Here is a 20,178-nt window from a genome sequence, read left to right on the forward strand (position 1 = left end):
TCTATGCGTCAAGAGCGTATGGGCGAGTGAGCAACTCGAGACTGTGCGAAACGGACGCGCGAAATTCCCTCTGACGTCGATCAGCACGATCCTCTCGTTTGCTCTCGTCGCTCCGCAATGTACCGCGGATCTTCTGACGGGGAGAGAGATCGAGAGGTGGGCGAGAACGATTCTGCTCTTGTTTCCCTTCTCATCACTCCACGTCGACCGCCTCTTTCAACCATCGCTTTAGAGGTGTCGAATCACCCACACAGGTGAGTCTCTCTCTCTCAATCTTTCAGTCTCTCTCTCTCGGCGGTCTGTCTCGTCTTCCTGGCTCTCGGGCCCTCCTTTACCCCCGGCCCCGCCCCGTTTTGACTGCGATAGCGAATGCTCCGGAGAGGGTTCGTCCTGATCGTCGCAATTCCGTTGTCCGAGTTGATCTCTGATATTGTCGCTCATTGACTCGATACATTTTTGCGCAAGGATTGTAGTCGTCGCGCCCTCGCGTTGGGACCCCAACGTCGCCTCTGCTCTTGTTTCGGACCGTAAACCTCCTTCTCCTCTTCCGTCAGAGCGCGTTTTTGGACCACATGCTCCTCGAATTCGACTTGGTCCAGATCTTCCAGGATCTTGACCAACTTGTCATTCGAATTCATGTCGGCGAGCAGTCGCTCTCGTCCGAGCTGGTCCCGGTTGTCGTCCGTCAATGACTCGAGAACCTGTCGCGTCCGCTTCCTCGGATCGACAGTGCCGAGGTACCAGTCTGTTGAGGCGAGACCAATGTCGCCGTTGAGCAGGAATTGGCCGGAGTTCGCTTTGAACAGAATCTCCATGACGAAAACACAGCCAGCTCCTCAAGCACGCCTTGACCTTGTCGACCACGGCCTTGATCTGGTCTCGCCCCCCACTGAAGCTGTTCGGGACTAGATCAAGGTCTTCGTCCACAAAGTCGACGCCTTCTTCAAGGCGCTTGGTCTTGAACAGCACGACGGTCAAGCTGGCTGTGTTTTCGTGATGAACGATCCGTTCAAAGCGAACTCGAGCCAATTACTCCTCAATGGCGACATTGTTCTCGGCGCAACAGAGTGGCATTTCGGCGTTATCGATCCCAGGTTGAGGACACGAAAGATTCTCGAGTCGTTGACCGAAGAGACCAAAGATCAGCTCGGACGAGAGCAACTAATCGACGAAATGAATTCGAACGACAAATTGGTCAAGATCCTGGAAGATCTGGAGCAAGTCGAATTCGAGGAGCAGGTGGTCCAAAAACGCGCTCTGACGGAAGAGGAGAAGGAGTCTTATGGACCGAAACAAGAGCAGAGGCGACGTTGGGGTCCCAACGCGACGGCGCGACGACTACGATCCTTGCGCAAAAGCTCAGGCCTCAACACTCGACCGGATGGTGCGAGAAAGTGTGTGTTCCCCGCAAGGAGGTTGCACAGGAGAATGCGAGAGTGGATTATTCATTGTCAACAGGAGGAGAAAGGACATAAAGGAGTTCGTCAAGACTGTAGATATGCAAGAGGTTGGGTATGTGAATCTGAAACAAAGAGGTATACGTATATAAGGGATAAGGTGGGGTTATGGGTATATTCAGGCTCCTTGACACCATTTTTTGAGCTCTCCATCGAGATGTCTTCGGTTCCCAACTTCGAGCGTGATGTCGGATTCTCGAGGTACGAGTCGATGCATTTTGAACGGGATCGAACGAGATGGAGCAAGGTATGAGGTCGAGGGAGGGACGATCGTGGAAGTCGTCGAGAGAGGAAGGATGATTTCATGGTAACGAAGGGAATCGAACGCCTACTCGAACCCGAATCTGAACGTCAGCTCCCATATCACAAAGGGTCAACGCGAGATGAGAATGAGCGAGGACTGACAAGGCAAAAAGTGTCCCTCGTCATGGCACTTTTGCCAACTCGCTTCCCCTTTGCTTCAAGGGATCTAGTCCACTGCGAGTAGGCGTCGTAGGCCATTTCGAGGTTGAACCCATTCTGGAAATCGATCGTCGAGGCCGACAGGTGCTTGCACGAGATGAGGACAGTCAACTCGACATTCGAGAGCCCTGTGCAAAATCCGACAGTCAAAAGTCAGTCTCGACCATTCGAGGGAGTGAGCGAGTTTGCGGGAGACACTCACCCTTCAAGGTTGCATCGCGAACGAGTTGAGAGTCTTGCGTTTTGAGCGCAGATACCTCGAGCCGAGGCACACCATGGGCAGGTAACGAAGAGTTGCAGAGTTTGTGGTCGAGGCGAGACAAGAAATGGGTCTGGGTTAAGGGCACGAGATGAGCTTTTGAACAATCGGCCAAATGCAATGCCAGGTGATCATCTGACTCACAAGAACACTTCTCAGCTCGGTCGGCACATTGCCAGAGATCCTCCAGATTCCTTCGAAGTGATCCTTGACCTTTTTCTCCTCGAGGAATCGTTCGACCTCTCGATTCCAGCGCGAGGCCCACTGGCCAGCTTCCGCACCCTTGACAAGCTCCCACAACCTCTGGTCGGCCGACATGAGGCGCTTGGCGAGAGACATAAAGTCGGAGAGAGACGACGGCAGCATCATTTGCAAGACGTGAGATTGGCAGCGGGATCGCACACGCTTTTCGAGCAGCGACAGACAGTCCTGCGGAGGAAGAATACACAAATTGAGAACCGTCAGTGTCTATGCTTTGAAGTAACAAGGCGCTATGAAAAGCAGCTCACGACTCGGGAAGAGACACCGACCACTCCAACTCCGCCTCGGCGTCGATTTCCTTGAACGATGTCGAGTAGGCAATACAAGAAGCTTTGACGAGGGTGCAGGGCAAACAGGTCGAATTCGTCGACAATGAGGATGATTGGCTTCGAGGATTCATTGCGGGAATCCGCGTCAGAGACGCTCGTGTTCGATGATGGTTCGAGCAGCCGGAGGAGTGTCGTCATCGTCGCTGAATTCGAGGACTGCAAATACCAGGATCCGTCAGTTTGGGTGATCGCTTTCTCCTCGATGGTAGAATGTGGGCAGACGTACATAGTCTCCCTCTTGGAGATCCTGCTCTGTCTCGCCCACGCTCCTAAACCCTTGATCACGCATCTGCATGGCGATGCTCCGGAGCGCGAGTCGATCGGTTGTGTGCACGAGACCCGACAGTTTGACAGTAACAAAGTCGTGTTTGTCCTCGTGAACGTATGACATGACGCGGAGGGTTCGCTCGATAAGCTGTTGCACATGAGGAGATTCCGTCAAAAGTCGGTTCAAGCTTGAGAGCAAGAAAGCAGGAGGAACTGACCATAGATTTGCCTACTCCGCGCGGACCGAGCAATACAATCGCATTGCCCATTCCTCTCGTAACGACCTCGTCGAGACATCCTCGCAGAGGCTTCTCCCATTCGTCATATCCACCCGGGAGCATCGGATAGCCCATGACACCGTGAGCGCGATCGAAGGTGGGTGTGGATGCATCGAGTGGGAGCTGAGCTTCAGGGAGAATGGCTCCGGTCAGAACCCCGAGTTGACGTTGTACGTGCTTGCAAAGGAACGAGTCGGAATACTCGACGCCATCGACAGTCGCGTCTGCGGTGGACATATCATATGTTGAAGGCGGAGTTGGGAGGATGTATTCCGCGTTCTCCGGAGCAAGTTGAGTGGATATGAATGGATCGTCTTCAACGTCGAGCACAGATGGTAGACTGTTGATAGCGAGACCCTTTTCGCTTCTTTGTCTCTGCTCGATCGCGACTCCCGGTGCCTGCATATCCTCATCCTGATCTTGCTCCTCGCTGCTCTCTTCCTCCTCCTCCCTGGTCTCGACGTGGACTCCGTAGCCTTCATCTTCCATGTGGTATCCCACAAGCCGATTGCGGAGAGCTGCAGGCGCATTCTTCAACTCGGCCAAATTGGGTGGGAGATTCTGCTTGCGCAGCGAAGACCTTGAGGGAGTCGACGAAGAAGAGCGAGGAATGAGAGCAGCCGTCGGCGTTGTTTTCGGCGTGGGCGTGACAGGCTTCGGTCTGTTGGAGGGAGTTTTGCGCGGAGTGATGCGGACTTCCTCGTCCGAGTCGGGAACGACGGTTGATACGCGCCTCTTGGACGGAGTAGTGGACTGTTTGAGAGGTGACGAGGTTCGTGGCGCGGCGGAGGACTGAGCGCGTCGCTTGGACGGTGTCGAGACGGGCGTAATGAGTTGCAGAGATTCGGCTACGCGTTTGCGCTTCGGGGTGACGACTGGCTTCTCTTCATCGGAAGACTCGTCTGAACTGTGGGCGCTCACACGCGAGCGGGACGGAGTCGATTTCGCAGGGGAAGGCAAGTAGGTCTTCTTGATAGGGGTCGAGGGTTTCGTGCGTTTGCGAGGGGTTGTTGGCGCTTTTGGTGTAGGCTTAAGCTCTTCCTTCTCCTCTTCTTCCTCTTCCGATTCCGATTCGTCCGTCTCATCGTCAGAGGCGGGTGCGAGCTGTTGTAGTTTTCGTTGTTTGCGCTCCTCGCGCTTCTTCTTCCTCTGCTCTGCAACCTGCTTCGGCGAGCCGTCAAGCTCTACATAGAAGGCTGCCTTGCCGGTGCTGCGGGTTGAGCGCGTCGGTGTGGTCGCAGGCGAGGGTAGGTGCGTTCGTGGGTTCGTGTGCTTCGGGCTCACTGCGTAGTCGGAGTCCTTTGATTCACGAGGTCGCATCGAGCCAACGATTGAGGCTTTGGCCATGGCGTGCTGATTGTGTTGAGGCGAGAAGGCGCTGGAATGCGGTGCGAGGAGTCGAAGAGGTTCGAGCAAAAGTGGGTCGCCGGGCGGCACAGCGTGAGCGGGCAGATAGCTAGTCGATAGATTGGAAGGGCACGGCGGAGAGAGAGAGAGAGAAAACAGCTGGGAGAGATGGAGAGCGGGAGAGCGTGCGAACGGGCGGCTGTGATCACTGTCTGCGCGAGAGATGGCGGGAAAAACCTCGGGGATACGCGACGCGACGCGTCGTGAGCGCAAATTGCTGTCTCAAGTCGCTCGTCCTTTTTCTTCTTGCGTTCACAGCTTGCTACTCTTCCGACACAGGCCTATGCAACCCTGTCAAACGCTGCTTTTGTGCTGGAGTGCGGACTTTCAGCGTACTGCTCCAGCTCGACCTTCTCATGCTTTCGACAGTTTCACTTGCTTGTGCTGCTGTTCCGCGCTCGCGAGCGCTTCAGACCGGAAAATCTGACACACCCGCAGCTCGTTGTCACTTTCAGGTGCAAGTCGTGCTTGTGCCGTCATCGTGTGCGGGAAATCGCCATGCACGCACCTCGCCCGGACCTCAGGTGACTAGAGTTTGTTTACCTCCCAATTTCACCTTGTTCTCGCGCTTACCTCGCTTTTTCGACAGAGCCGGGGACAAGAGCGCCTGTCGCGACTTGACAAACGGGCAACCCTTGTTCGTTTGTGCGTCCGAAGGACTCCATGGCATTTGTCCCTGTCCCGTTGTCCTTCTCGAATCCATCGACAAACCTCCTCTACACGGTAGCTTCGACCCTCCTCGTCACTTCGCTCGTTTGCCCGCTCTTTCTCGCGCCTCGATTCGTGCACAACCTTCGTCTTGGAAGGCGAAACGACCACGAGGACCTCACCAGAGGTCTTGCCCTCGCCCTCGTTTCGACTCTTGCCCTCAGTCTCTCGGGAGTATGCAGTCTCGTTGCGATTGCCAGCGGTACCGTTACTGCCGCGGTTGGAGGAGGCATCTTTGGCGCTTTGAGCCTGCTGACGAGTGAGTCTCCGTCATTCCCCCTCGCTCTGTTGTGATGCGAGCACTTGCTAACATTATCCCTCCAGTTGATACGCAAACGATTCTTGCTCTGCTCTGGAAGCCTCGCATGAGCACATCCGGCTGGTTCACTGTCGCTCTCTCCTCCCTACTCCTGCTCAGTAAGCCATCTCTTCATTCTCGAAAATGACGTTCCCCAGCTGATCGTTGCGATGCTCTCAGCAACGGCGTTGCAAGTTACTCTCCTCGCTCTCAATGATCCAGATGGCAACACCCTTTTTAGGCTCGCATATGCTCGCGGAATCATCCACCTTGGTTTCGATTTGATCGTTATCGGGGTAGCTGTGTCTAACCTTAGGTCGCGAGCGAATCGCTTGACCGTTCCTGGCGATACCGAGGTGATCTCAGCTTTCGACCGCTCGTTGCAATCATTCGAAACTGACAGTCTTTTTCGCAGACTGGACCCGAGAAACGGGCTTGCCAACACGACAAAGCTCACCTCGTTGGGCAGAATTCCCCATTCCAGCATCCGCCTATCACATTTGTTACATTGATTAAGCGTCCCAAGGTCGGCCCCGTTACTTGCCCAACGAGGAGCATTCAATCCAATCATGCTGAATGTTTGAAGGCCATTCAGTTCCGCTTGATTGGGCTACAGCTCTTCTCTGCCCTCCTCTCGGTTCTGTCAGTTTCCTTTCCAATCGAAGCAAACTATCTCGCGTTGCCTGGGAGCATCAGCTTGATTGCGCCAAGTCTGTTCGGTTCCACCACTTCTGCCGCGGGATCGGCAGTGATATCCGTCATCTGTCTCTTGAGGTGGACGGGCGTCCTTTTCGAGCTCATTCGTGAGTGCCTGTCTGAAACTTCCATCTCTTCAGGGTAGGAGGCTAATCGAGCTCACCTGCAGCCTACCCGTCAAAAGATCGCGCGCTTGAATCTAATGATCCCCGAAAGAACGTCATATGTTCCCATGGGACCGGAGCTCAGGCGATTCCTTCGAGACAATCGACATGCCCAACTGCTCCTATCTGCTCCTCGTCTGCCGACGCTGGCGAACCGGTCAGCTCAGATCCTCCGACTTCTATCACCCCTGAAGCTTCACTTCCGATTTCCGGAGCTCCGCCGAGGGATCGCTCTCGTCGGCCATCCGTCTCTTCAACATTCTCCCTGAGCGCCAACTTCCCTCCACCCATCAGCGAGGAAGGAGAACGAATCAATACAAGCGCAGAAAGCGCCGGCTCGACTGACTCATCCGAGGCATACCTTCATACTCAAACTTTCCCTGCTCCGTTCGCTCGCGACAAGCTGGACGACAGCGATAGAGACCGTTCCGAAGCTACATCGAAGATTCATCCTGTCACTGCTTCCACAACGCCTGACGCGTCTCGCCCCGTTACTCCTCAATCATCGGTCGCGATCTACGCCCGAGCGCGCAAGAATGCTGGCAATCTCTCGCGTCCGAAACTGAGCCACACATACTCGTCAGCCTCGTCCCTGAACAACCTGTCCCCAACAGCGAACCGACCACATCTTTGTGTCGATATCGACCAAGATGACTCCTACCACACGGCCGTCTCGGACGCTCCTGCTCGTTCTCTGCGTAGCGACTCGGGTCTGTCTACACCTTCTCCAGTCAAGAATCGTCGACCTTTGCTACGTTCTCTCATCGGGATCTCCCCCGGTCGCCTTGTGGAATCACCCCCGACCCATCAGGGCATACGTCGCGGGAGCAGGAGCAGCTCATTCAGTTTCCTGCGAGGCCAATTCGACGAAGAGCCAGCCACGCCGACGCTCGAGATCGAGACGGATGAAGAAGATCCTTTTGCAGCAGTTCAAGCGACACACGCGATCGAGGCAGCCAAGAAGGTCGACGAATGGGCAAGAAGAAAGGCGAGCAACGCTTCCGAATCCGAAGGAGGTTTCGAAGAAGACATCGAGATCGTCTCGACGACACGTCATCGCTTCAGGCATATCGATGAGAACCCGAGCAGAGTCAGCGCGTCGATGCTCGCCCAGTTCCGCGGCCCCGAGCTTTATCCTCGCCGTTCGCCCTCGTCGTCGAGCAGCCTCTTCCATGAGCACTTCGGCTCTGACGGTCTCGGCGAGCCCATTCAGCTGCGAAAGCTGTCATCGCCAGGTATCGTGGAAGAATATCGGACGCGTTCCCGAAGCTACGGCAGTTCGGCAAGCTTCGATGGGACAGTCGGGCCCCCGCTTCGATCTACTCCTCCTTACCGCTTCGGCAAATCGTTCTCGTGCACCGAGCGCTCGTCTCCGAGCACTCCGAGTTCGAGTGTCAAATTGCTCGATGTGCTCGGCATGCGCCCCAGCGTATCTGGTCCGCCTCGTCCGGACATTCCTTCATCGCGCCCACTCTCTTCGCAAAACATCGTCAAGGCAGAGTCGTTGCAGCAGCATCCTGACGAGTCACCGTTCTGCCGGGGCCCCCGCGCGCGCTCCTCAGCTCCTTCGCTGTCATCCCTGCCTCTCTCTCCTCGAGTCTCGCCAGTCCGCAGACTGTTCGCTCGTCGCCCTTCTGCCGTCGATCGCCTCTTGCCTAGCCCTCCGATGCTCAACAAGCGCTCTTCGTCTCACGAGCTTCCGCAGCCGAAGCAGGCTCGCAAAAGCTCTCGAGCGTCTTCCACCTTTTCGGCGGCATCTTTCAGTCTTCGCAAGCTCCGTCGTCGCAGCTCGCTCAACATACCCTTTGCATCGTCGAGGACAACAGCAGCTACGGGAGGCGCAGCAAGTCTAGCTCCTTTGGCTACACTGCACAGGTGTCCCTCGTCCGATTTGTCTTTCTTGTGTCGTGGAGAACAAGGGTCATCATACAGGTCGAGCACCGCTGCGAGTCTTGCGAGGAGTGCATCAATCCAATTGCCTCCCGTTGGCGGATCACATTCTAGCACGGAAGAGGCAACTCCTCGGATCCCGAAAACCTCGACGACTGCGACTAGCGATTGGTGGAACCATGACACGCTCGAGTCGCGACCGTCGACGCCGTATCGCGCTTCTTCTCTTCCTCGCCAGCCATCCCACTCACGTACAAACTCGGCCCCGACCCTCAGCTCTCGAAGTCCTGAGCAGGATAACGCGTCCGCTTGTCGTCGTCGCGGCCGAAGTCGTTCGCTTCCCCTCGCTCGACTCTCGGACTATCAGCTCGAACCTCCTGTTCGAGTCTCGCCAATCGGTTCCCTCTTGTTGTCGGTCTAACCATGCTTGAACAATAATCAGGACGAAGTCGCTGTTGCTTCTTCGCTCGGACCCGCGATCGTGCTTGGAACTCCGCACAGGTCGGCGAAATCGGCTCGATCTTCAATGTCGATCACGATCTCGAAGCATTCAAACAGGAACAAGATCATCAGTGTCGGAGATCTCGAAGAGTTGACAGCGTTGTACGAAACATTTACACCCTCGAGTCCTCCTCCGCTCGACCATTCTGGTTCAGAGAACCTTCCTCCCGCTGCAGGTCAGCAGGAAGAAGCGTCGCAGTTCGACGACCAAGAGTTCGAGGTCTGCTTGTCCACTTCAACTCTCGGATCTTCGAGCCCAATCATCCCGTCCCCGTTCGGCACCGCTTACACTCCAACTTCTCCCACCTCGACTCGCCCACCTGCCCGCTCTACTGAATCCGAGTACTGGATTCCAATCAAACACGGTCGATCGCAAGAATCTATCGAGCCGACTGAACGCCTCGAGGGGTTTGGTCAAAGCCACCAAATGTTCTGATTTTCTAGATCTCTTTCACAACAGACTAGCGCGTGTCCGATGCGAAACTCAAAAAGCCCTCTCTTGTCTATCAGTGCTCGCTCTTGAAATGTTTCCCTTTTGTGTCTCTCCCTGTCTGCTCCTCGCGTTCGTTTCTTTTTGGGGTCGTGATTACCTGATTACTTTGTCAGTACCTCGGTTGTCGTCGTAAGTAGTTCTCGTGCTTGGTTCTCAGTGAAAGATAACCTCTCTTCAATATCAAAGGAAAAAAAAGAGTGCAAATTTTCACAAACAGAGAAAGAGAGAGTACACCCTATCCTCCTTGTTCCCGAGACTCTGTTCGATTTCGATCCACCTCGGTCCGATTTTTCGCGGTCCCCAATTTCTCCAACCACCTCGAACACTGTTCGTACACGACAAACGTGACGCAAGTACCGGGCAAGATCCGAATCGCGTTCGTCGCGATCCCTTTGTAAAAACCTCTCAACCCTTCCGTTCGGTACGTCCTCCTGACGACATCTGGGATCGAAGTGTAGGGGTTTCGAGGATGGTTTGAATCCGAGAGAATCGAGAGGGAATGATGAGGTTGATACTGCGGAAAAAGGATTGTCGCGTTCGGAGGGGAACGAGTTCAGAATCAACGGGGCAGTTTTTAGAAAAGATTGGGACTGGGAAACTTACTTGTATTCGTGATCGGATCACTTGGTAGGGATAAGTGAGAGAAATGGCTACGAGTTTTGCGAATCCCGACATGACGATGTATTCGAAATTACTCTGTCGACGACAAAAGGATATGGAAAATCAGAACGACTGGTACTCTCTTTTTTCAAGAGAGAAAAAAAACAAAGTCAATTACGAGTTTCTTGGAATCTTGTTCCGATTCGTTTGGTATCCGTTTCCGTCTCGATTCGACTCTCCACTTTTTCAGTTCCTCGTACGTCATGAACTGAATCGCACCGTTCGAGACTCCGATCAAAGCAAGAGTCATGCCTTTCGACATGCCTCGAATCCCTTCATCTCGACACAACCGGTACAGTCCATCTACAGCGGGGGGTAGAACCCAAGATCAGGATCTATACTCGAGATGGACAGATTCGGAGGAAAGTGAGACTCTTACGCATGACGCCGCGATACGCTCGAGGAGAACTGGCCGAGGTGGTGTACATTCTCGTTTTGACAACCCACAACGGGTTCGTAATGATGGCCGTGACGATTCCTGCACACAGATTTCGGATCGAGTTGAGTTTGCGAGTTTCTCTGGTTCTTTGGGGGGGGTTCAGAAAGGTTTAATGTACCTGAGGAAGCGGACGCGGCAAGGTGTTGCGCCGCGTTCAGTTTGACCTTGTCATCCCCATTCGCCAACCGTTTCTTGAAATCCGTGTACCTAGTTTTCTCTCAAAGCTCGCGAATTCAGTGTCAAAGAAGGGGTTAGAGCAGGGTGGATTGAACTGACCACAAAAAGTAGAGACCCCAACTCGAAGCGTTGCCGACCAAATTGGGTCCAATCCCTCGATACAACCCTCGGTACCCACCGCCGTGTTCTACGATCGCGCGCAACCCATCCGAGATTTGACCCAAGGTTGAACGGGTTTTCGTGCGGGTTGAAACTTGGAGTTGAACCTTGAGGAGATCGAGAGGTTGCATACACACGGTCGATACGATCCCGGCTGTGAACCCACTCAACGCTTGGTCGAGTGCATGTGTGGGCAAGAACGAGGGTGGATCAGGCGCCATACCCTCCAAGCCAGGTTCGAGGTGCGGGAAGAATTCAACTGGAAACTCGCGTGCGGTAGTTGGCCGAGGAAATTTCTCGAGTCGCGACAGGAGGTCGCGTCTCTTCTCCTCTCAAAAGCTAAATCTCTCAAGACAATCAATTGGAACCAGATGATTTTACAACAGACAGTGATAGACAAAAAGAGAAAAACAAAGTGGAAACGTCAAAAGCGAAAGCATCCAATGCATAGGCTTAGTCGTCCATCGAGCGCGAGTGTACCTTGATCCCTCGTGCTTCGAGATCCTCAATGATTTCTTCTGGCAACGATCCTTCGACGCTGTACAACAGAGGGAGAAGGATTCTCAGTTTCTGTCTCTCGGAAGACAAAGTGTGTGGGGGTGTCTCGATGCTGAGCGCGAGGGAGAAACGGGGCGAGAGCGTACCGGACTGCGTAGACTCCTGCAGTGTGTTTTGCTAGAGCGACAGGCAGAGATAAAGCGCGTCAGTACGCGGGAGAAAGGGGGTCCAAAGAGCCTGAAGGAGAAAGTAGTGTCACAATTTCGCTGCCACTTGGCCTGCAACTCGTTTGAAGCAAAGTCAACTCCCTTGAGCGCTCGACCAGTATTGGGAGAGAGAGAACATACAACCCAACTCTGGTCCGGGTTGATCAATGCGATCGTGCCATCAAACTGTCCAGTCGTACACTGCAACACTCGTTCTGAATCTCCTTTCATCTGAGTGTCGATAGATAATCAGCACAGTCCAAAGGAGGGGGCAGGATCGAGCGAGAGGGAGGGGGGGAACATACTTCGAGACGGTCGTCGCAGTTTGGGCAACCTTCCTTGCGAAACTCGGTTGCGGACGCGACGAACGAGCACATGAGACACGCTCGAAGCTTCTTGACGTTGGACGACATGGTCCACGACTTGACGGGAGAATGGGGGGGATGATGTCTCGTTTGTTTTTCCCGGAGTAACTCGATCATCCTCGTACCGCACCCTCAACACTCACTCGCCTAGATCCGACTATCGAGACGCTCAGATCGGTTTGGAGTGTAAAGGGTACGCGAGTGGCAATGTCCACTGATCCGCCGATACCGAGCACGAGAGCATCCGTCGAGCGATCGCACCTCCCCACCTCGACCTCGGACCCGTCCTCTCCACCTCGAACCACCTCGCTCGACGTGCCAACCTCGACCTTGACCACTTCAGCACCCAGTTCAGAAGAGTCATCTACAATCGCCGAACGATTACCTCGTTCGCCCTCTTCGCCGCAATCTTCACACCGGTCGCCGTCCCCGTCTGCAACTGCGAAAGGGAAACAGAAGCAACAAGATCCGAGGGACGCAGAACGATGCGACCCTCTTGAAGCGCAAGATTCGTCAGACCTCTCGAGCGTAGACGGCGAAGAACCCGCACGAGCGGATCCATCAACCCTCGCACTCGGTCCTGAACCTACCCCAACAACTCGACGAGATACTCCAGATCACGCCGAGGCAGCAGCAGGGACGTCAATGACAGAATCAAGCGAACCGACCGATCCTCGAATACGTGAACGATCGAGTTCCCTCAGCGACCTCGTTGAACCAAGTCGCGACCTTGCAGCACCAGCAACAACGTCGCCCACCGATCGAAGCGAATTCAAAACGCAATCAGACGAGCGCCAAGCGCAAGAGTCTCCTCTGTCTGATGTCGAAGATCCGAGCCCCCTCGCGGCCTCTGATCCTCAGCAACCTCCTCCTGCAACTGAGCTCAAACCGCAAGACGCTGCTCGGGATTCTGGAACGGGAGCAGAAATCGAGGAGGAGACGATGAAGGAGGTAGAAACTCCGGGGGCCATTCAGCAAAATGCAGTCGATGCGGAAGCACCATTGCTCAAAGACGAGGCTTTACACGTCAACAACAGGAGTGACGAACAGATGACAGTGTCGGAGAAAGATGACCTGGGCCAAGACGAGCAGGAGAAGAGTGCAACGCGGGAAGTCGAGGCTGAAGAGAGCGAGGAGACATCTTTAAATGTCGACCGAGCTCTGGACGGTCCGATAGATCAACAAGGTACAGAGGCAGACTTGCTGGCGAATATAGTGCCGCAACCGGCAACGAATCCTCCTGCGCCTGCCTCGCCTTCAACCCATCCACAACCCGCAGCCCCTCTGAGCACCGTTGGCACGACTCCACCACAACTTTCATCACCTTCAGCAATCTCGAACTCGACCCCGAGGACGACTACTACCTCTGCAGTCACTGTACCTACGGAAACACCTGATCCTCCCGCAATCGAACCAACACCAGCGACCATTGCAGGAACTGTCGGACCTTCCCCTTCACCTCAGACGACAATCGAGACATCTCCACCTGTGAATTCAGTCCCAACCACGTCTGCAACGCCAGCTCCGAAAAACGGCGCGCCTCCCATTCCGAAACCTCCTTCCACAGCAGCGGCGGGATTGATGTTTCAAGCACCGCAAGTTCAAGTTCAAAGCATGACACCGAGAGATGTCAGGCGCAGGTTCAATGGGCACAAAATTACATGCGTTGGCATGCTCAACAATGAATTGATCAAGTGAGCAATTTCCTTTCCAGTACCTGCTGCTTGTCCTTTCCCAAGTTCTTACAATCGTTCCACTTTCTTTTGGAATCTTTCAGAATCGCAGGAGAGCTGGTATCGCAAAAACCGATCGACATGGTTGAATACTCTCCGTGAGTCGGCAGATGTGCCTCTTTTGCATGGAGCTCTAGCAAGTGCTGACAATCAGGACTCAAAACAGACTCCTCGAGCGATTGCAGTCCAATCTAAAGTACCTGTCAGCTATGGCAGCGCTACAACAGCCAGGTCCCACCACGCAGAAAGATCCTGTATGCCCTGCCCCCTCTCTTTTCGTAACCTCCTGTTGCATACTGAATCTGATTGCGATCGCAGTCGCGCCGACAACCCGAACCTCCGATCCTCGCACCGCCTACGACTCCGCTCCTGTCGAGAAAGCTCAATCCTCTGTACGCGAGTTTGAAACAGTACTTTTACGCAGCAGAGAAATACGAGATGCAGCAGTTACAACTCGGTGGTGGAGGAGGCAAATCAGGTCAAACCAATGCGCAGACGAGTATGACGGGAGTCAACATGATCATCACGACCACGGTTGCGGCTGGATCCACCCCGCTCGTTGCGCCGAGTCCTACGCAGGCAAAGGACCAGGTTGTTGAACCGACACTAACCAGCAAACCAGATTCCACCATTTCGGGGTCAATTCGACCTTTGAACGGAGCTGGACTCAAGCGGGGGAGGGAAGAAGACAACAACAACAACTCGGCAAAGTCGCAAGAAGTCAAGAGAGCCAAACCGGAACTCGCTGCCGTACCAGAAGAACGAATCGTCGAGCGCATCACGATTGAAGACGAGGAAGAAGAAGTCGTACCGGCGAACAAGGTCATTCAGCCCACACCTTCGTTCGTCCCGACCGTACCCCCAGCGACGATGCAGTACGAACCTCCTTCGCCAAAGTCTGCACTTGGCAAAGTGGAAGCTCCCCCTCCCCTCGTGACAAACTTTGCGGAACCCCATCGCGCCCCACTACCTCCTCAAGAGCACGTACCCAGCCTGAACGCCGCACCCAGTCCAGCTCCGTTCTCTACTGGTTCTGGATCAAGTGCCATCCAACCTCCCGCTCGTCCACCTTCGAGTCAACGCAATCAGGTCTATGGAAAGACCCCGGCGAACCTCTTGCAGCAACAGCAACAGCAGCAGCAGCAGACTCCGATGCGAAATCCATCTCAACCTCCGAACCCGGCTGCAGCGTTTGCACACCTGACTCCTCAACAGCAACACTACATTCGACAGCAGCAGTACCAAACCATGTTGGCGCACCAACAAGCGCTCGCAGTTCCGGCCACTCCGAACGCAGTCCCAGGTGCGAGTCCTCGAATGGCTTCCATCACAACGACAACGAACAGCCCATCAAACTTGAACTTGGCTCGACCCAATTCGGCCATGTCGCATTCTTCTCCTTTTGCGACGAACGCGCCATCCCCTGCTACTCTCTCTCTCTCTCTTTCGAACCCTGCTCCTGCTTCTGGAACTTCAACCTCGTCAGATCAAAGACCACTCGCGGAACAATACGCAAGTATCCAATCAATCATTTCCGCTGCCACTTTCCGTCAACTTCCTCCGGCGTTGCAGCAGAATCTGCAACAACAGGCTCAAACGCTCCTGTACCAGATGCAAGCTGCGACTATGGCGATGGCTAGATCGGGAGGAGGTTCGTCGGCGAATCCAAACTCGACGACGCCCGTCTCGATGAACCAATTGCACCTGCAACAGCAGCAGCAGCAACAACAACAGCAGCAGCAGCAACTTCGAATGAATTCACCCCGTCCTCGAATCTCCAGTTACTCGCAGTCACCTCAGGTACAAAACGCGCAGGTTCCACCGTCGGTGAGAATGTCGAGCGTCGGTCCTGCACAGTCTCAGTACGCCGGCAGCTACGCCGGCAGTCTCGCGGGAAGTATAGCGGGTAGTCCTCCTGCAACGGCGTTGGGCCCTCGCCCAACTTCGGCGATGAGTGGAGCAGGTGGACATGGCTCAGATTCAGCCGCTCTGTTTCGAGAACAGTGAGCATCCAGATATGTCTCTTTCGTGAATGGGGGGCGATTTCTGACACCCGGTTTGGTTCGTCCCCCCTTCCAGACTCGCACAACAGAACGCGATCCGAGCAGGTTCCCCTGCACAAGGATCTCCTGCAGCCTACAGCCAGTACCCGAATCACCAACGCGTCACATCGAACCCGTACTCGGCGCATGGATCTCCCGTCGCGACGCAGGCCTACCCTCCCTCGCAGCCTCAGCAACCTGTTTACGCAGCCCCCTCTCCAGCGTACAGTACGCATACGGCACAACAAAACAATTCGATGTACCAGAACGCTGCACCCTCACCCGCGGCAGGTACCGCGCGCGCGTACTACCCTTCGTCTGCACCTTCGCCTGCAGCAGCTCCTTCTCCCGCTGGCGCTCACACGGCGATGCAATACTCGCAGTCGCGACAGGGACGAAATCCGAGTCCCCACCGACCACCATCGCAACCGAACCCCAACGCTTCGTCCCCGTACGCGTACGCATCTGCCGCGCCGACGCCACAACACGGCAACCCTACCATGTCGTCCATGATGCCGTCTCGACCTCCTTCACAAGCTTCTACAGCGACGTATGGAAACTCGACTCAACAACCGTACCTGCAACAACCGCTCGCACCCCCTCCGGTCCCGCAAACGAAATCAATGTCGCAATCGACTGTGTTGCAAACGGGAGTTGGTGATGCGATTATGAATCATAACCACAACAGTCCGTTCTTGACGAACGCGCAGACACCTTCGATGGGAACGACCTCGGCGGGAGGCATGTGGAGTCCTCTCGACGTGGGAACTCCTTCAGTCGGAGTTGGCGGCAACGCAGGTTCGACGACAGATTTGTGGGGAAACTCGTTTGCCTCAGGAGGCGGAGGTGGAGGAGGAGGGGGAGGAGGAGGAGGGGGAACGGGAGATGATGGAGCTTGGTCAGAATGGCTCAACCTGTGATGGAGCTGCTCTCCTATCTGCACATATAGATATCGGTATGAAGGACTTGGATGTGATTTTTTAGTGTTGATTTTGAACCTGTTGTAACCTTGCGTTAGTTCTGATTTCTATGGAAATCATTCTTTACCGGATTCGGATCGAACAGAGCCGAGAGAGCCTAGACCTTGCTCCTGTCGCAAGTCGTGCCGATCTCGCTTCTCGCGGGAATCCCCTCTCCAGCTGCTTCTCCGAGCACAGTGCCGCTTCCGCCCTTACGTCTACCATTTGGCGAGATCGAGGTCAGGTCGGACGGTGAAACAGCAGAGTCGACTGCGAGCGCAAACGTTCGACGAAGGGTTGATCCAAGTTCCACATCATCTCACCTGGGCGACTTCAGCGACTCGGCACAGAGGAGGCCTCTCATCGTCGATCAAGATCATTCGCAGCATCTCAAGCTTGAATCATCGGCTACTTGGTCAGAAGTCGCTGCAGAGGCCCCCTCTTTCCAGCTCTTACGTTGGCCTCACACGACAACGACGGACACCAGATCAACAAACTCGAGACTGCTACTCAGTGTAGCAAGCCTTCAGTTGTATCGAAGTCCGAAAATGGTCAGGTCTCCAACACTGTCTCCGAACCCTGAGTTCAGTCCTCCCCCACCTCGTCTCGCTTCGACTCCTCCTTCCGCTTCACTCCCACTCGATTCATTGTCGAAACCCGAACTGATCGCACTTGTCGACAAACTGAACGAATCGTACGAACTCGCACAACATCGACTCGAAAACTTGGAGGCTCATCCACAAGACGATGTTTCCAATGAAGACGAAGCTCGAACCCAGGCACAACAGTTGGAGAAAGAGTTGAACCATGTTCGAGATCGCGAACTCGAATGGCGTCGCGACCAAGAACGCATGTCAGTCTTTCTTGTTTTCCTCGCGCCATCGTTTCCGAAGGTCGAATCATTGACGTTGCGAACATGATACGACAATTCCTTCGTGCATGTTTCCAGGGAGGAAGAGTTGGCTGGCAGGATTGAAGTGCTCGATAAATTGAGAGCTTCGGTACGAGACTTGGAGCGAGACAAGCGAGACGCTTCGAAACGATATCGCGAACAAGTGAGATCTTGTCTTTTATTTTCTTCTTTCGGTACCTCGACTGACAGCCCGAACACATGGGTCTTGCAGGCAGATTCGTTTGACTCGGAACGACAGAGTTGGTACGATCAGGAGCAACACTACAAAGTTCGAATTCAAAACCTGACTTCGGAACGCAAGAAACTTCGAGATTCGAAACCGACAGAAATCTCCGAGGACGATCCTGAACCTCGACTCGAAGGGTCAAACAGAGAAGCGACAGGCGAAGACCTCAAGACTCCGATCGCCGACGCATCTTTCTCAGAGTCACGATCCTCGAGTCCAAACTCTGCTTCTCCTGCAGCGCAGTCGCCCATTTCCGAGACTGAACGCGCACTTCGAGCACAACTCGATTCACTCTCGACTGCGCACGGTTCCCTTACGACGACCCTACGCACGTTGCAGACGGAAATGACGGACCTCAAACGAGTGTACCAAGATTTGCAGGAAGAGAACGAGAGTTACCAGATCTTGTTGGGCGAAAAGACGCTCAGTGGAGAAGTCACTGGAACTGATTTCTTCCGCAAATCCTTCTCGTGGGGAGCCGACGTTGGACTCGAAAGTCCCAACAATTCGAATGCGCTCACAGGAGGGTTTCAACCGGGTTGGAGTGGGTTTGGGTTTCAGGGTGGATTGGAAGCCGTTGGAGAGGAGGATCTCGACGAAATACACGAAAGCGACTCGTCTGAATCCTCTGATCCAGACGAAGACGAAGACGATATCGAAAAGATCTTGCTCGAGTCGCAAGGAACGGGAACTGTCAACTCGGGCGCGGTCTCGGCACAGTCACCCAAAACTCGAAGGGCCTCTAGACGGACTCGCTCGATCGCACTCGCCCATGCGAAACGCGATTCGAGTTCGGTTCCGGCGTTAGGTGGACTCGATCTCGCCGCCGAGCTCGAAGCGGCTCAACACGATCAAACCCTCGATGAGGTCGAGATCGAACGCAAGCGAGAGAAGGAAGATCGCAAGAACAAGAAACGCGAAGAACGCGAGAGGAAGAAACGAGAGGCAAGAGGAGCCAAGAGGGATGGCAGTCAAAGTATGCCGATTGGAATCGAAGGTACGGATCGAGTCTCTCCTTGTTTCTTGACATTTTTTGTCTCTCACTGATCGCCTTTACCCTTCGTGAGAGTAGAGCTCCACCTCGAGATTAAACAACTTCGCGAGGCGAACAAAGCCTTGACTCTGTACGTTTCCAAGATTGTCGATCGCGTGTGCTCGCAAGAAGGGTTTGAAAAGGTTCTCGCGGTCGATTACCGCAACAACAACACGCCGAAAGCCGATGACCCGTCGCCTCAGCCGGCGGGAGGCCCGGCTCTGGTCGAACCGCCTGCAGAGACCAAGAAGCCTCGACCGACGTCAACCTCGTTCTTCAGTCGGGCTTCTGCGAGTCCAAACCTCCAAGAGCCCTCGACGCCGAAAACGGCGGCGTCCACATCGACTGGACTTGCTGCAACCCCTTCATCGGCATCGTCGGTAGGGTCCAATGTCGCACCGCGCAAGTCGGGCGGCTTGAGTTGGGATGGCATCTCGTCAGTGTTCGGGTTCGGGTCTGCTTCAGCTTCGTCTTCAACCTCCCTCGCACCCTCCCCTTCGTTCTCGAGTTCACTCTCACGCTCCAATACGGCCACCTCGACGACAACCACAAGGAGCAACAATTCGCCTGGTCCTGCCAATCCTGGGATCAAACCTTTCATGCTCGACCCGAGAAGACTCTCGATCGCAGACGAAGACGAAGACGACATCTTGGAACGAGAACGGTTGCGACTCGACATGTCTCGACACGGGATCGACTACGCTCCAACTCTGGCTCAAATCGGTCGTACCGCAGCAACTCCTTCACCGATCCCTTCTCCGGCAGCGACGACTACCTCGGTTGTGGATCCGATCGAACAAGCCGAGCAACACTTGCGAAACCAGGAGAGAGAAGAGGAAGTGATTCGACAACAGATGAAAGAAGGGCGAGGGTCTGGATTCACCGATCCGCCCCAAAGGAGGATGAGTAAACTCGAACGTCGACACAGCTCGCGAGCTTCTTCGATCAGTTACAACATTTCGGCTCCTGCATCATCCTCTTCTCTTCCGGTCGCCGGATTGGGGATCGAGACGTCGTTGTCGACTTCTTCGTCGTCGTCTCCGGGTCGATCTGCAAGTCCGAGTGTTGCAAGTCCGGTCGAGGATGGACGCCCTGTCGAAAGTGGAGATTTGGAAACAACCGCAAACACTCAGACTTGGACCAAAGCGTTGAGGAGGATGAGCAAAGGATGGTCTTCTCCCCCAATGTCCTGAGGCGTTATTCGTTTCTTTGCTGCTGTGTCTGTACTTTTCCTGCCCATCTTGTTCGTTTCGCTCTCGCCGCATACTGTCTATCATGCATATCTTTTTCTTCGTTTT

General features: G+C 54.6%; 7 protein-coding genes across 7 annotated transcripts; 3 read left to right on the forward strand and 4 right to left on the reverse strand.

Moving 5' to 3' along the window:
• Positions 1-437: 437 nt before the first annotated feature.
• On the reverse strand, positions 438-815 carry JCM15063_005992 (uncharacterized protein; the record flags this gene model as incomplete). The annotated part of the gene is made up of 1 exon (XM_076676748.1): positions 438-815. The coding sequence occupies one exon, from the start codon at positions 813-815 to the stop codon at positions 438-440; it is 378 nt and encodes a 125-aa protein (XP_076536207.1).
• A 760-nt stretch (positions 816-1,575) lies between these two features.
• ORC4 (origin recognition complex subunit 4) lies at positions 1,576-4,660 on the reverse strand (the record flags this gene model as incomplete). Its single annotated transcript, XM_076676749.1, has 7 exons — positions 1,576-1,785; positions 1,863-2,047; positions 2,122-2,251; positions 2,323-2,607; positions 2,688-2,924; positions 2,995-3,183; positions 3,254-4,660. 7 exons carry the CDS (start codon positions 4,658-4,660, stop codon positions 1,576-1,578), a joined length of 2,643 nt encoding a protein of 880 aa, XP_076536208.1.
• Positions 4,661-5,383: 723 nt separating this feature from the next.
• JCM15063_005994 (uncharacterized protein) lies at positions 5,384-9,413 on the forward strand (the record flags this gene model as incomplete). The annotated part of the gene is made up of 5 exons (XM_076676750.1): positions 5,384-5,687; positions 5,753-5,845; positions 5,907-6,022; positions 6,672-8,855; positions 8,919-9,413. The coding sequence occupies 5 exons, from the start codon at positions 5,384-5,386 to the stop codon at positions 9,411-9,413; spliced, it is 3,192 nt and encodes a 1,063-aa protein (XP_076536209.1).
• Positions 9,414-9,705: 292 nt separating this feature from the next.
• On the reverse strand, positions 9,706-11,126 carry JCM15063_005995 (uncharacterized protein; the record flags this gene model as incomplete). The annotated part of the gene is made up of 6 exons (XM_076676751.1): positions 9,706-9,984; positions 10,074-10,166; positions 10,249-10,433; positions 10,510-10,608; positions 10,688-10,776; positions 10,846-11,126. The coding sequence occupies 6 exons, from the start codon at positions 11,124-11,126 to the stop codon at positions 9,706-9,708; spliced, it is 1,026 nt and encodes a 341-aa protein (XP_076536210.1).
• Positions 11,127-11,358: 232 nt separating this feature from the next.
• Positions 11,359-12,022, reverse strand: SPT4 (transcription elongation factor SPT4; the record flags this gene model as incomplete). The annotated part of the gene is made up of 5 exons (XM_076676752.1): positions 11,359-11,443; positions 11,550-11,580; positions 11,663-11,681; positions 11,751-11,840; positions 11,915-12,022. The coding sequence occupies 5 exons, from the start codon at positions 12,020-12,022 to the stop codon at positions 11,359-11,361; spliced, it is 333 nt and encodes a 110-aa protein (XP_076536211.1).
• Positions 12,023-12,181: 159 nt separating this feature from the next.
• On the forward strand, positions 12,182-16,669 carry JCM15063_005997 (uncharacterized protein; the record flags this gene model as incomplete). The annotated part of the gene is made up of 5 exons (XM_076676753.1): positions 12,182-13,668; positions 13,752-13,805; positions 13,874-13,961; positions 14,026-15,710; positions 15,787-16,669. The coding sequence occupies 5 exons, from the start codon at positions 12,182-12,184 to the stop codon at positions 16,667-16,669; spliced, it is 4,197 nt and encodes a 1,398-aa protein (XP_076536212.1).
• A 587-nt stretch (positions 16,670-17,256) lies between these two features.
• On the forward strand, positions 17,257-20,073 carry JCM15063_005998 (uncharacterized protein; the record flags this gene model as incomplete). Its single annotated transcript, XM_076676754.1, has 4 exons — positions 17,257-17,561; positions 17,658-17,763; positions 17,833-18,844; positions 18,920-20,073. The coding sequence occupies 4 exons, from the start codon at positions 17,257-17,259 to the stop codon at positions 20,071-20,073; spliced, it is 2,577 nt and encodes an 858-aa protein (XP_076536213.1).
• Between the last annotated feature and the right edge of the window lie 105 nt (positions 20,074-20,178).

This window comes from Sporobolomyces koalae, assembly GCF_050403365.1.
Source record: "Sporobolomyces koalae JCM15063 DNA, S_koalae_JCM15063T_v1_ctg5, whole genome shotgun sequence".
NCBI classification, from domain to species: Eukaryota; Fungi; Basidiomycota; class Microbotryomycetes; order Sporidiobolales; family Sporidiobolaceae; genus Sporobolomyces; species Sporobolomyces koalae.